Here is a 15,525-nt window from a genome sequence, read left to right as displayed (position 1 = left end):
CTCATGTGCGTGGCGACAGCCGATGTCAGTTTCTTAAGAGAAGTCAATTAACGGCGTAGGCTGTTTATTTAAAATAAACGTTTTATTTCATTGTTAGCGACTAACTCAAGAACGTACCTAGCGAGGGGCTGATGGAGGGCAGTTTACCACCTCCTCCCTCTCCCACAATGTACAAATGGGTCTCAAGCCGAACGCACATCCTACCAGGCCAAACCACACACATATCATATGAATGTTTGGTATCTGTTTTTTCGGACACAACGCAGAATCCTCAGCTGTTATACATTATATGTAAATTGAAGGTGGAGAAGGGAAGAAAGGAGAGGAAAGGGGAGGGTTCGCTGCTATCAGCTCCATTGGGAAATTGCGTGGAATCGGCGGCGACAAATAAAAATGTGTACTGGACCGGGACTCGAACCAGGGATCTCCTGCTTACCAGGCAAGTGCGGTAACCACTGGGCCATCCGGGACACAGAGTTATCGCAACTGCATGGTCTATCTCGGCTCGCAACATAGCCGATCCAAACTTCCATCGAGCGCCACCTATCCGCAGCCCCTGTCTATTTCCTTCATATTCGCTCGTCCGAGATTCCCACGGAGGTCTGAAAGAACAGACACCACGCAGAATACGCAGATGTTACACATAAATGTAAATTGAAGGTGGAGCGGGGAAGAAAGCAAAGGAAAGGGGAGCAGTGATCCCTCTCCTTTCCTTTCTTCCCCGCACCACCTTCAATTTGTAGATACATCAGTTCAGTATGAATTTAAAGAAAGCCAGAACACGTAAATGACATCTTAAAACTGTTTCTCTGTCATCTGCAAAAGTAACATGTTGTGCCCCCCTCCTCACCCCATCCCACCTCAGCTCAGATCTTGGATTAGCTAAATTCGACACAGTATTGTCGAAAAACTTGATATGGTTTCTGCTTTAGATAACTCTTCTGGGAGTGCTCTGACCACAAAATTATTGCTGTTCTCTTTCCTACACTGCACATTGTTGAACGCACTGCCATGTTGTTTCATCCACACCTCTCGTTCCGCAGGCGGCGCGATCTGTTGGCACGTATCAAAACTCTAAGTGGATATGGTTCCTTCGCAGGAGCTAGACGAGCCTGTAGAGTTAACTCTGTTGCTGTACTGTGAATTACTACCAACAGTGTAGTTCGAGGTACCGGCAGAGGACTTGACGTGGCGACCGCATGTTGCAGGATGCGGCTGTTCAAGCGGCGCTGCTCGGACCCGAGCCCGCAGCTGGTGTCGCTGAGCCCGCTCAGCCAGGACGCGTGTGAGTCGCAGCCGGCGACTCCCGACTGCTCGCTGGACCAGCCGCCGCCGCTGGGCGCCGCCACGGGGCACCAGGCAGGGGCGGCGGCGGGCACCGGCGCGGGCGGCCGCGGCGCGCACCAGCGCGAGCGGCCGCGCAGCATGCACGACCAGCCGTCGCCCAAGGCCACCAGGAAGGGTAAGCCATGGCGATGTTGATGACTGTAGCGATGTTTGGTGGCTGTGGCGATGGTTGGTGGCTGTGCTGGCAGATTTTTCCACCACCACCACTACTACTACTACTACTACTATTACTATAGTCTTATGAACTAAACAGCTGCTTTGTCACCATAAAGTAGTAATGTCTTTAAAACTACTTAAGACAACAATACACTGTGCAACCAAATCAAAAATGCGAATGAACGCAATGACATGATGTGAAATACCACAATGACCTAAAGATAATAAAAAATAGGAAAACGAAGCACAGGTGGCATAAATGATGCAGAATAATTGTCGACTTACTGTTGCTGAGTAACCATTTAATAGTAATGATTGACCCACTCTGAAACACTACAGCCTCCCCCCAGATACTGTGCAGAGGGTGCCTGACAACACACACAACCTGTAGACCCACATCACACTCGTGCCATTATCATTTAAAATAATCGACAAATCAGAAGCTAAACAACACTCAGTTATCATATTGGTGCTGCAGTGTTTGACGGACGGGTTTTTGTTCCTGTCATATGAGAAAGTTATGCTCAAGGACGCAAAACTTCATACGCATATTCTCTCGCTTAGATGAGGACATTCACTGCTTGACATTGCAGTGTGCCAGTGATGCTGTGGAATATAGTATTATTTCAGAGTTTAGAGATTTATCGTGCGAAGTGAGACAACAGTCACCGAACAAATGCAGAGACGCGCTGCTAGGATAGTGTTAGAGAATCCTTTGAAGAAGGTCGAAATAGTTCTCGTGAAACCCTGTTGACCGATTTTAGAGGTCCTGTATGCGAGGAAGACTGTTTCACCACTATCGCATATCTCGCGATGAGGTCATCAGAATAGAGCACGAGATTGGGGCGTCCAAGGATTCATAAGACCTTTTTCCCTCCCTCAGTATGCAAATGGAATAGGACAGAAAGTCAGTAATATTAGTGCGAACTATCATCCATCATGCACAGCACAACGGCTTGTGGAGTGTGTAACGTCACAGGAGAAAATAATAGTCATTCTCTTAAAACAGTACACTGGTCGCATTTGAGCGCTGTAGGTGGTGTGTAACTGCTACCATTTGATCCTCCATCAAATTGGTTCAAATGGCTCTAAGCACTATGGGACATAACATCTGAGGTCATCAGCCCCCTATCTTAGAACTACTTAAACCTAACTAACATAAGGACATCACACACATCCATGCCCGAGGCAGGATTCGAACCTGCGACCGTAGCAGCAGCGCTGTTGCGAACTGAAGCGCTTAGAACCGCTCGGCCACAACGGCCGGCGATCCTCCATCCCCGTCCATGTCAGGCTAATGAAGTGTGTGTGTGTGTGTGTGTGTGTGTGTGTGTGTGTGTGTGTGTGTGTGTGTGTGTGGAATCAGTGCAGGAAAATTGGTCGACGCGGAGACAAGATAAAATGGCAGAATGGGTCTATCGTCTTTGGACATGTCCATGACAATACCGTAAATGAAACTGCTCGATTTGTTGATCAACATGGAGTGTCCAGCGTGTGTCAAGGAGTGCTGTATCATTGACAGGCACGTTACACATCATAAGACCAGTGGACGTAGAAATATCTTAAGCTACAGGGACAGGAGAAGCGTGTCACACTGTGCCAATGTTAGCTGGTTTCAAACCCAACTGGAATTGCTCCAGCCAGTGAACCCACGTCAGCGTCAACCAGTTTCAGAACGAAAACTGCGAAGGGAACTACGTACAATGGACATCAGTATCTCTCTAAATACCTTTGCTTAGAGCGACACACAAAGTTACACGTCTTCAGTGTGCCACACTAAACAGATCCTGGATAATAGCTGACTGGAGGCGAGTAGTGTGATCAGAATAACTGGCGGAATGAGTTGCCGTGAATATGAACCAGGACGTTGTTTCAGCATCCTCGGTGCCAAGTGTTGCCCTTTGTTCTATATCTTAACAATGAGTACGCTATGGATCTAATATTCCAAAATGACGACAGCCGTTCTCATAGAGTTGCACGCATGTGTTCCTGGTTTAACGAACGCTCAGACAACTTCTCGCACCTCCACTGCCCTGCTAAACCACATGAACTAAATCCCGTAGAAAATGTCTGGGGCTCTTTGTACGTCAGGTGAAACATAGTAATCACAACCCCGCAGCTTGGTGGCTCTGGGGCTTCAGCTAGATATGCATGCTTAAAGAAGTTCGTGGCATATCCCGCTCGCCAAATCGAGGCCATTATCAATGCTAGAGATAGTTACACTGGTACTAACTTACTTTCTCCCGGCGGTGACGAATTTGTTGACTGGTTACCTTAAATAGACTGAGTGATCATTAATTCTTACGTACGAATAGAATCTATCCCGTTATTTTGCTAGGCGGTAGTCTGCAAAGCTCTTGCGTACATTTTTTTTTCGATACCCATGCTGACGTGAGCGGATTCATTTTCCATATTTAAGAAACTGTCTACTTAACTCAAACCGAGGGATTTAAAGTAAAAGATGTTGGTACATTCACCATATGTGAAAACTTGTCACTTGCACAAATTCCCATGTTCCTGGAAGGAAGGAAGGAAGGAAGGAAGGAAGGAAGGAAGGAAGGAAGGAACGAAGGAAGGAACGAAGGAACGAACGAACGAACGAACGAACCAACGAACGAACGAACTCGAGGGTCTTATGTCCCACTGGCGAGAAGGTCATTGGGGACATCCGGGTTGGGGAATAATGTGGAAGGAAATCGACCGTGCCCTTTCAGAGTAACCGTCACACAGATACTAAACCTGGATCGCAGACCGTAAATATGAAATGCCATTGTCTTGAGTGAAAGACCAGTGTCTTGCCACTGCGCCATCGCGCTTGATTTGTGACTGCAAAACCTCCAGTGAGGAGGCAATGACAAAGGTAGAAGGCTGATTTGCAGACCTTCTGGAATCGCGCTTCAGTTTCGAATCTACCCACTGGAGAAGGTGTTGGACCAAGGTACAGTGAGCTACAAGTGTCGAAATATTTGTGCATTTGTGATTTGAAAAGCAGCCTTCCAGTGTTAGGCAGAAAACTTCGGATGTCCAGACACAGGTATGCGCAGAAATTTATCCAAGAGGGGCAATGATGATAATACTGCCATATTGGATGTAACTGATTCGTTCATTTGAGAATGTACTGTGCCCCAAGAACTGTGCCAGGGAGCGTACAAACCTTACTCTACACGAAACTCTTAGCAGCTACCCTCTCAAAGTTTTAAAGATATGTACATTATTTTCATACCTAATGGTAAGCATATTTCGTCAGTAAATCCAAAGCAGGTCTGTAAACGAAAACATTTTGTGATCGAGTTTTGTTTTATTCAGTGGCCGGTTTATATCGTTACGATAATTAGATTGATCTGTCTCCTTAAAGGTAATAAGAGAGGCAAATAAAATTTATAACCTGGATTGTTATCGTCACATAATACAGTAAAAAAAAAACAATAAAATTGTAATGAACACTCGAGGCCCGTGATGCAGTGTCGTGTTACCGAGGGCCCTCCGTCGCGGGTCCTGAGTATTTATTACAATTTTATCGTGTTTATTATATTTTGTGACATCAGCCGTGGCTATAAATTTATTGTTGTTGTTGTTGTTGTGGTCTTCAGTCCTGAGACTGGTTTGATGCAGCTCTCCATGCTACTCTATCCTGTGCAAGCTTCATCTCCCAGTACCTACTGCAACCTACATCCTTCTGAATCTGTTTAGTGTATTCATCTCTTGGTCTCCCTCTACGATTTTTACCCTCCACGCTGCCCTCCAATGTTAAATTTGTGATCCCTTGATGCGTCAAAACATGTCCTACCAACCGATTCTTTCTTCTAGTCAAGTTGTGGCACAAATTTCTCTTCTCCCCAATCCTATTCAATACCTCCTCATTAGTTACGTGATCTACCCACCTTATCTTCAGCATTCTTCTGTAGCACCACATTTCGAAAGCTTCTGTTCTCTTCTTGTCCAAACTGGTTATCGTCCATGTTTCACTTCCATACATGGCTACACTCCATACAAATACTTTCAGAAACTACTTCCTGACACTTAAATCTATACTCTATGTTAACAAATTTCTCTTCTTCAGAAACGATTTCCTTGCCATTGCCAGTCTACATTTTATATCCTCTCTACTTCGACCATCATCAGTTATTTTACTCCCTAAATAGCAAAACTCCTTTACTACTTTAAGTGTCTCATTTCCTAATCTAATCCCCTCAGCATCACCCGATTTAATTTGACTACATTCCATTATCCTCGTTTTGCTTTTGTTGATGTTCATCTTATATCCTCCTTTCAAGACACTGTCCATTCCGTTCAACTGCTCTTCCAAGTCCTTTGCTGTCTCTGACAGAATTACAATGTCATCGGCGAACCTCAAAGTTTTTACTTCTTCTCCATGAATTTTAATACCTACTCCGAATTTGTCTTTTGTTTCCTTTACTGCTTGCTCAATATACAGATTGAATAACATTGGGGAGAGGCTACAACCCTGTCTCACTCCTTTCCCAACCACTGCTTCCCTTTCATGCCCCTCGACTATTATAACTGCCATCTGGTTTCTGTACAAATTGTAAATAGCCTTTCGCTCCCTGTATTTTACCCCTGCCACCTTCAGAATTTGAAAGAGAGTATTCCAGTTAACGTTGTCAAAAGCTTTCTCTAAGTCTACAAATTCTAGAAACGTAGGTTTGCCTTTTCTTAATCTTTCTTCTAAGATAAGTCGTAAGGTTAGTATTGCCTCACGTGTTCCAACATTTCTACGGAATCCAAACTGATCTTCCCCGAGGTCCGCTTCTACCAGTTTTTCCATTCGTCTGTAAAGAATTCGCGTTAGTATTTTGCAGCTGTGACTTATTAAACTGATAGTTCGGTAATTTTCACATCTGTCAACACCTGCTTTCTTTGGGATTGGAATTATTATATTCTTCTTGAAGTCTGTGGGTATTTCGCCTGTCTCATACATCTTGCTCACCAGATGGTAGAGTTTTGTCATGACTGGCTCTCCCAAGGCCATCAGTAGTTCTAATGGAATGTTGTCTATTCCCGGGGCCTTGTTTCGACTCAGGTCTTTCAGCGCTCTGTCAAACTCTTCACGCAGTATCTTATCTCCCATTTCATCTTCATCTACATCCTCTTCCATTTCCATAATATTGTCCTCAAGTACATCGCCCTTGTATAAACCCTCTATATACTCCTTCCACCTTTCTGCCTTCCCCTCTTTGCTTGGAACTAGGTTGCCATCTGAGCTCTTGATATTCATACAAGTGGTTCTCTTCTCTCCAAAGGTCTCTTTAATTTTCCTGCCATTGCCAGTCTACATTTTATATCCTCTCTACTTCGACCATCATCAGTTATTTTACTCCCTAAATAGTAAAACTCCTTTACTACTTTAAGTGTCTCATTTCCTAATCAATTGTTCCCTTATGCTCTCGCTGAAACTCTCTACAACCTCTGGTTCTTTCAGTTTATCCAGGTCCCATCTCCTTAAATTCCCGCCTTTTTGCAGTTTCTTCAGTTTCAATCTGCAGTTCATAACCAATAGATTGTGGTCAGAGTCCACATCTGCCCCTGGAAATGTCTTACAATTTAAAACCTGGTTCCTAAATCTCTGTCTTACCATTATGTAATCTATCTGATACCTTTTAGTATCTCCAGGATTCTTCCAGGTATACAACCTTCTTTCATGATTCTTGAACCAAGTGTTAGCTATGATTAAGTTATGCTCTGTGCAAAATTCTGCAAGGCGGCTTCCTCTTTCATTTCTTCCCCCCAATCCATATTCACCTATGTTTCCTTCTCTCCCTTTTCCTACTGACGAATTCCAATCACCCATGACTATTAAATTTTCGTCTCCCTTCACTACCTGAATAATTTCTTTTATCTCATCATACGTTTCATCAATTTCATCATCATCTGCAGAGCTAGTTGGCATATAAACTTGTACTACTGTAGTAGGCATGGGCTTTGTGTCTATCTTGGCCACAATAATGCGTTCACTATGCTGTTTGTAGTAGCTAACTCGCACTCCTATTTTGTTATTCATTGTTAAACCTACTCCTGCGTTACCCCTATTTGATTTTGTATTTATAACCCTGTAATCACCTGACCAAAAGTCTTGTTCCTCCTGCCACCGAACTTCACTAATTCCCACTATATCTAACTTTAACCTATCCATTTCCCTTTTTAAATTTTCTAACCTACCTGCCCGATTAAGGGATCTGACATTCCATGCTCCGATCCGTAGAATGCCAGTTTTCTTTCTCCTGATAACGACGTCCTCTTGAGTAGTCCCCGCCCGGAGATCCGAATGGGTGACTATTTTCCCTCCGGAATATTATACCCAAGAGGACGCCATCATCATTTAATCATACAGTAAAGCTGCATGTCCTCGGGAAAAATTACGGCTGTAGTTTCCCCTTGCTTTCAGCCGTTCGCAGTACCAGCATAGCAAGGCCGTTTTGGTTAATGTTACAAGGCCAGATCAGTCAATCATCCAGACTGTTGCCCCTGCAACTACTGAAAAGGCTGCTGCCCCTCTTCAGGAACCACATGTTTGTCTGGCCTCTCAACAGATACCCCTCCGTTGTGGTTGCACCTACGGTACGGCCATCTGTATCGCTGAGGCACGCAAGCCTCCCCACCAACGGCAAGGTCCATGGTTCATGGGGGGGATAAATTTATTTGCTTCTCTTATTAAATTGATGGAGACAGATCTACCTGACTATGACCATAACGATCGAAACTGGTCAGTGAATAAAGCAATACTGCGATTCTAGAACGTTTTGGTTTTCGCTGATTCTCAAACACTGAATCACTGTCATTTTCAAGATGGCGATGTCACCCCTCAAAAAGCAGATCTATTTCTGTTATTACGTGCTACCTATTTGACCAATCAATGTGCAGTTACATCCTTCTTATGCTTAAATCCGTGCAATTATTTACTAACAAAAATGTTTTTTTTCATATGCCAATGATGTTTAGTTCACACTGAAAATTAAAAACTGATATTGTAGAAACAATAAGAACTAGTGACTAAATCCTGTTGGATTACAACAAACATAATCAGCAAAACGCCACATCAATACCCCACGAGCTAGAGAAACAGGAAATAAATATTAAAAAGGGTTATTCAAGTTTGATGTCATCGAAAACATTTGGTTTTCTTACAGAACGACTCAAGTAACCGTGTTAATGGATTTACTGCAGTATTTTCATGCCTTCTCTTACGTAATGTTGGAATATTTAAAGTCAAACAAAATGTGCTTCGAAAGTTACATCTTTTGGTTTTTTTTTGAGTAAAGCGAACCCTAGATCTAGCATTACCTCTACAAATTACGGAAATCTCGCGGAATAGCCCTCAAATTGGCCTGTAGAAACGACTTTTAACAGACTTACGTTTGAATCTCAGTCGGAGAGTTCATTGAACAGCCATACCAACAGGTGTTCGTAGCCGCGCTCGCAAACGTTTCTGAGGTGCAACAGAACTACAAACAAGTGTCGCTAGAAATACTCTAGAATTTTGTGATGGAAAAAGAAGTGTACATCCGCAGATTATATAGGGGCCAAGCGCCTCGCTTAGCGCTACCCCACCCCATCCCCAACCCCTCCCACGCCTTTCCGTTCCGTATCCCAGTGTTTCTAGGGTAGGGGCGACCAACCCTTCAGTTTACTTGGAACACTTTCGAAGACACGGGTATTGTGGGGCCTTACATAATATGCTTAACAATAACCGCCGAGGAAGGAAAAATTACGGTTGGGTCAGTGAGAAACCATCATCGTGTGGCGAGAGTTTCAGATTGAAAAAGTATTATTATTTTACGTAAACGGATTTTTTATTTTTATTTATTTATTTTTTGTAACCGATCATGATAGACGTTCACTTCGTGGGTCGCAAGCGGCCCGCGTCTTGGAAACTCCTGGTCTAGGTATACGCAGCGTTCAAGCTTACAATACGCTTAAGTAAAATTTCTTCTCGGTTTATGTTGTTAGAACCCTGCTCGGCTCCAGGAGTAATTGTACGTCGGGATCTGGCGAAAGATCACTTGGCTAGTAGGTCGCATCGAAATGGCGTCGGTGAAAGGGATCCCCAAGGCTGCTGAGCAGACCGATGGCTGCTCAGGGTTCACGCACCACGCTCTGCGCGGATAAACAAACGATGCGTACTCGTGAGGGACAGCAAACTTGGACTGCTCCGATCCATTGCTGGTAACTTCGGTGTCCAGAATGCTCTTCAGAAATGCTGAAGCAGAAGTTAGCAGCGTTGTTTATGTTACCATGCGAGAATACAGCGAATCTTCCGGGATGTATGATCGCGGCCATGAAACTTTCGTCCAGAGCTGCGGTGGAAATCTTCAGAGGAGCTCAACGTTGCTATATCAGTACCGTGAAAAGCGGGCAGAAATTCACATGTGTAAAAGCCCTTCCTGTCCGGTAGCAAGTCTCAGCACCTCTGAAGATGTCCAACGCAGCTCTGGAAGAAAAGACAGCAACGAAAAGGTTTCATGGAACACGACGATACAGCCTGGAAGCTACAAGCGAGTAGTATTAGTAGTAGTAGTAGTAGTAGTAGTAGTAGTAGTAGTTGTTGTTGTTGTTGTTGTTGTTGATGAATACTACAGCGCTTATTTTTATCTCCTTCCTTTAAAGAGACTTCATTCTTTGTAAAACGCTAAAAAATTCATAGATGGGTATTTTACTATTAAATACAGTAGTAGGACAAAGTGAGATAGGAATATTAACGCAATCGTATTACGACAATTAACACTTCGTCATCTTCATTAAAAATGCCCTTTGGATTTAATTTTCTTTGTCAACTCGTAATTAGAGTATGTATGAAGCTTCCTATGGAGAGCCGTCACAACAGAAAGATCTCTCTCTTGATATTATTCCATTGCTAGCACTTCAAAGTTGTGAGCCTTTCCTGTTGCCGGCCTTTCCTCTGTTCTCAGCTACCGGTATTTACTGTTTTTTTCTCTCCTCCTACTCTCCCCTCACACACACACACACACACACACACACACACACAAACAGTAGTTTTATACTAGGCGAAATTTTGAATGCCAATGAATATTTGAAATAACTTGCATAAGACAGTGTTGCAAGTCATATTAGGTAGATTTGTTATCCTTCAGTTATGTAACACATTTCAAATAGTTTTCAGTTATACAACAACGTTAAAGACTTTCCTGACGTCTCACTTCCCCCCCTGCGGGTTCGGGGGTTGGAATAGGCCCGCGGTATTCCTGCCTGTCGTAAGAGGCGACTAAAAGGAGTCTCAAATGTTTCAGCCTTATGTGATGGTCCCCTCTCGGGTTTGACCTCCATCTTTCTAAATTATTCTGAAGAGCGAGCCAATTGGGGAAGGGCGCCTTACATGGTGCACTGCATCCGTCGTGCATTGATACCTTTAGCCGGCTTTTTCGTCGTTGCAATGGTGTCCCGCTCGTTTTCCATCTCTTGGGCGAGGATACGTCCCTGGGTGCGATTACCACGCTGCACTCTGCAGTGTTGCTTTTAACTGCGACGACGACCTTGGACTTTTTTGCACCTAAGATCCAGCACGGTAGCCAGTCCGTTGTGGTGGGACCGCCATGTACCCTGTTGGTTGTAGCCCCCTGACAACGCAGGGATCGCTCTACTGATGCCTGCGCCGTTAACTCCCCACGTATGACAAGGAGTAGATGCCCATCTCCCTGGGGCATCAGGACTCCCGGCAACGGCCATCCTGCCAGGTGGCTATTGCTGCGGCTGGGTGGCGCCCGTGGGGAGGGCCCTTGGCCGGAGTAGGTGGCATCAGGGCGGATGACCCGCAATGAAGCGTGGTACATCATCTCTCGCTGGCGGCCAGCCACCAGCAGTCTCTAAGCGTTCGAAGGCTCATTTTAAAGCTGACGTTTATGACCCCAAATCGTTCCCATCCCTGGCCACACCATTGGAGGAACGAAAGGCAATGAATGACAGTGACGTGTATTCGCCCAGGTATCTCGTCTGTACCAGAGCTGATGGTGACTCGTTTCTATCCGTGAAGCCTCAGTTCTTTGTAGAGCATTTAGAGGACAAGTTTGGGGAGGTGGAGGGCTTGTCCAAAATGCGCTCTGGGTCAGTTTTGATAAAAACGGCATCCTCTGCCCAGACACGCAGGTTACTTGCTTGTGAAAAGTTGGGGGATGTTAACGTTACCATCACCCCACATAAGAGTTTAAATATGGTCCAGGGTATTATTTTCCATCGGGACCTACTTTTGCAGTCTGATGACGAGCTGCGCGCCAATTTAGAGCGCCGAGGTGTACATTTCGTCCGGCGGGTTCATCGGGGTCCGAGGGACAATCAGGTAGCTACCGGTGCCTTCATCTTGGCCTTCGAAGGTGATACATTACCAGAGAAGGTCAAGGTGATGGTCTACCGATGTGACGTCAAACCCTATATCCCTCCCCCGATGCGATGCTTTAAGTGCTGGAAGTTCGGTCACATGTCCTCTCGCTGTACTTCTAGCCTCACATGTCGAGATTGTGGACGCCCATCTCATCCCGATACTCCATGTGCTCCGCCTCCCGTCTGTGTCAACTGTGGAGAGCCTCATTCCCCTTGCTCGCCGGACTGCAGTATCTTACAGAAAGAACGCAAAATCATGGAATATAAGACCCTGGACCGACTGACCTACACTGAGGCTAAGCGGAAATTTGAACGGCTACATCCCATGCGCATGTCGTCATCTTATGCCTCCACTGTCACTCCTGCTCCAGCTCCTTCAGCTGCAAGACGTACAGTCAGCTCTCAGAGTCAGAGGACCTCACCTGCCCCCTTGACGATGGGGGCCAATTCTCTCGCTGTTGCTCCCACACCATCTACCTCGGGAGCAGCACCCCCTAAACCACTGGGGACACCAGTCCCCACTTCTAAGCCGGAGAAGCGTAAGTCTTCTTCGGCTTCTCTCGCTCGGAAGGGATCCCTTGGGTCACTCCCTTCCCAGGTTCCTACCAGCGGCACAGCAGACACCAACCAGTGGCTGAAGAAGCCACAGGTCGCTGGTCGACGGGCTTCGCGATCCTCTTCGGTCCCGGAGACTGACTTCAATAAGCCCTCTCAACAACGGCAACCAAAGGAACAGCGAGAGAAAACGACTTTGAAGACCCGTAAGACAAAGACACCTGCGGTGGCACCTACTCCACCGCTACCTAAAAGCTCTTCATCTGAGGATGAGGTGGAGATCCTTGCGTCTGCTGAGGACCTCGATCTCGCCGGTCCCTCAGACGCAATGGATAGCACTTGCACAGGTGCTCCATCGGAGGCAGCAGGTGACCCAGCGGCGTAATCTGCCTTCCCAGTCCCGTCACGCCTTTCTCCGCCATGGACAATACCATCCTCCAGTGGAACTGCAGCAGTTTCTTCCACCATCTAGCTGAGCTCCGCCAACTTATCAGCCTTCACCCTTTCTTCTGCATTGCTCTTCAGGAAACTTGGTTTCCAGCAATGCGAACCCCCGCCCTCCGTGGCTATCGGGGTTATTATAAGAACTGGGCAGCATATGAAAGGGTGTCTGGTGGCGTCTGCCTCTATGTCCTTCACTCTCTGCACAGCGAGTCTGTCCCTGTCCACACACCTTTAGAGGCTGTCGCTGTTCGGGTGTGGACGCCACAGGCTGTTACCGTCTGCAGTCTTTACCTTCCACCGGATGGTGATGTCTCACAGCATGTCCTGGCTGCGCTGATAGCCCAATTGCCGCCACCTTTCTTGCTATTGGGCGACTTCAACGCCCATAACCCTATGTGGGGTTGGTCAGTGGCAACAGGTCGAGGCGCCACCGTTGAGCATTTATTGTCGCAGCTCGATCTCTCGATTTTAAATGATGGTGCCTTCACACACTTCAGTGTGACGCATGGCACATACTCCGCCATTGACCTTTCAATCTGTAGCCCTAGCCTCTTACCGTCTGTCCAATGGAGTGTGCCTGACGACCCGTGTGGTAGTGACCACTTTCCGATCTTCCTGTCACTACCACAGCGTCACTCTTCTGGGCGCCCTAGCAGATGGGCTATGAATAAGGCTGACTGGGACTTGTTCTCCTCCACTGCCGCTATTGAGCCTCTCTCTAATGATGACATTGATGCGGTGGTTCAATCGGTCACCACCGGCATCGTTACTGCCGCCGCATCTGCCATTCCCCGTTCCTCTGGGTCCCCTCGGCGGCGAACTGTGCCTTGGTGGTCGCCCGAGATCGCTGCAGCGATTAAAGATCGCCGGCGGGCGCTACAGCTTCACAAGCGACATCCCTGCATTGAACACCTCATCACCTTCAAACGGCTGCGTGCGCGGGTCCGCCGCCTTATCCGCCAAAGCAAGCAGGAGTGCTGAGAGCGGTATGTGTCCAGCATTGGCCTCCATGCCTCTCCATCGCAGGTCTGGGCCAAGATCCGACGCCTCTATGGCTATCGGACCCCTGTCAGCGTCCCTGCGCTCTCACTGAATGGAGCAGTTTGTACAGACTCCGACGAAATTGCCAACAGCTTGGCAGAGCATTTTGCTCTTAGTTCCGCTTCATCCAATTACCCACTGGCCTTCCGCTCCATTAAAGAGCGGATGGAACGTCGGAGCCTTTCGTTTCGCACCCACCACCCAGAATCTTACAATGCTCCATTCAGTGAGTGGGAATTTCGCAGTGCCCTAGCCGCTTGCCCTGGGCCAGATGGCATCCACTGTCAGATGCTGAAACACCTTTCAGTGGACTGCCAGCGGCGCCTCCTCGATCTTTACAACCGTCTTTGGGTCGAGGGGGTGTTTTTGTCGCAATGGCGCGAAAGTATTGTCATCCCCGTTTTGAAACCTGGAAAGAGCCCTCTGGAGGTGGACAGCTACCGTCCCATTAGCCTCACCAACGTTCTTTGCAAGTTGCTTGAACGGATGGTGAGCCGGCGCTCGAATTGGGTACTGGAGTCTCGGGGCCTTTTGGCTCCGTCTCAGGGTGGGTTCCGTAAAGGCCGCTCCGCCACCGACAATCTGGTGAGCCTGGAGTCGGCCATCCGTACTGCCTTTGCCCGCCGTCAGCACCTGGTCGCTGTCTTTTTCGACATGCGGAAGGCGTACGATACGACATGGCGTCATCACATCCTCTCTACGCTACGCTCTGCCGATCTTTATCAGAAATTTTCTGTCGTATCGTACCGTCCGCGTGCAAGTCGCGGCCTCTCATAGTTCCTCCCGCGTCCAGGAGAACGGGGTACCACAGGGATCTGTCCTCAGTGTCTGCCTGTTTTTAATCGCAATAAACGGGCTCGCTGCAGCGGTGGGCAATTCTGTCTCCGCCTCCCTGTATGTTGATGACTTCTGCCTTTACTACAGCTCTACTGGCATTGCAGCTGTTGAACGTCAGCTACAGGGCGCTATCCGCAAGGCGCAGTCTTGGGCTGTAGCGCATGGTTTTCAGTTTTCGGCTGCCAAGACCCGCGTTATGCATTTCTGCCGGCGCCGAACAGTCCATCCTGAGCCGCGGCTTTATCTTGCCGACGCACTCCTTGCTGTGGTGGAGACCCACAGGTTTTTGGGTGTAGTTTTTGATGCCCGGTTGACTTGGCTGCCTCATATATGGCAGCTTAAACAGGCGTGTTGGCGGCATCTCAACGCTCTGAGATGTTTGAGCCACACCAGCTGGGGCGCCGACCGATCTACCCTGTTACGGCTCTACAAGGTGTTAATCCAGTTCCGTCTGGATTATGGGAGCCTGGCTTATGGCTCAGCATCCCCATCCGCGTTGCGGGTACTGGACCCAATACTACACAGTGGGATACGACTTGCCACTGGTGCCTTCCGCACCAGCCCTGTGGACAGCATACTAGTGGAGGCAGGTGTCCCTCCCCTGCGGTTACGGCGCCGACGTTTGCTGGCCGCTTATGCTGCCCATGTTTTTAGTTTGCCCGGGCATCCAAACTATCGTCTCCTGTTCCCGCCATCGGTCGTCCATCTGCCAGAACGTCGACCCCGGTCAGGTTGTACGATCGCGGTTCGCGTCAAAGAGCTTCTCTCCGGGCTTGGGGCTTTACCTCTTCCGCCTCT

General features: G+C 47.4%; 1 protein-coding gene across 1 annotated transcript in view; it reads left to right on the top strand.

Moving 5' to 3' along the window:
- The window catches only part of LOC124798966, a 232,317-nt gene that overhangs the window by 168,052 nt on the left and 48,740 nt on the right, over positions 1-15,525 (top strand). The window contains exon 2 of the mRNA XM_047262501.1: positions 1,209-1,381. Within this exon, the coding sequence (XP_047118457.1) occupies positions 1,209-1,381 (173 nt within the window). The remainder of the gene's footprint in view (positions 1-1,208; positions 1,382-15,525) is intronic.

This window comes from Schistocerca piceifrons, chromosome 5, assembly GCF_021461385.2.
Source record: "Schistocerca piceifrons isolate TAMUIC-IGC-003096 chromosome 5, iqSchPice1.1, whole genome shotgun sequence".
Classification (NCBI taxonomy): Eukaryota; Metazoa; Arthropoda; class Insecta; order Orthoptera; family Acrididae; genus Schistocerca; species Schistocerca piceifrons.
The sequence above is the reverse complement of the archived record's forward strand: the minus strand, read 5'-3'. Positions and strand labels throughout refer to the sequence as shown.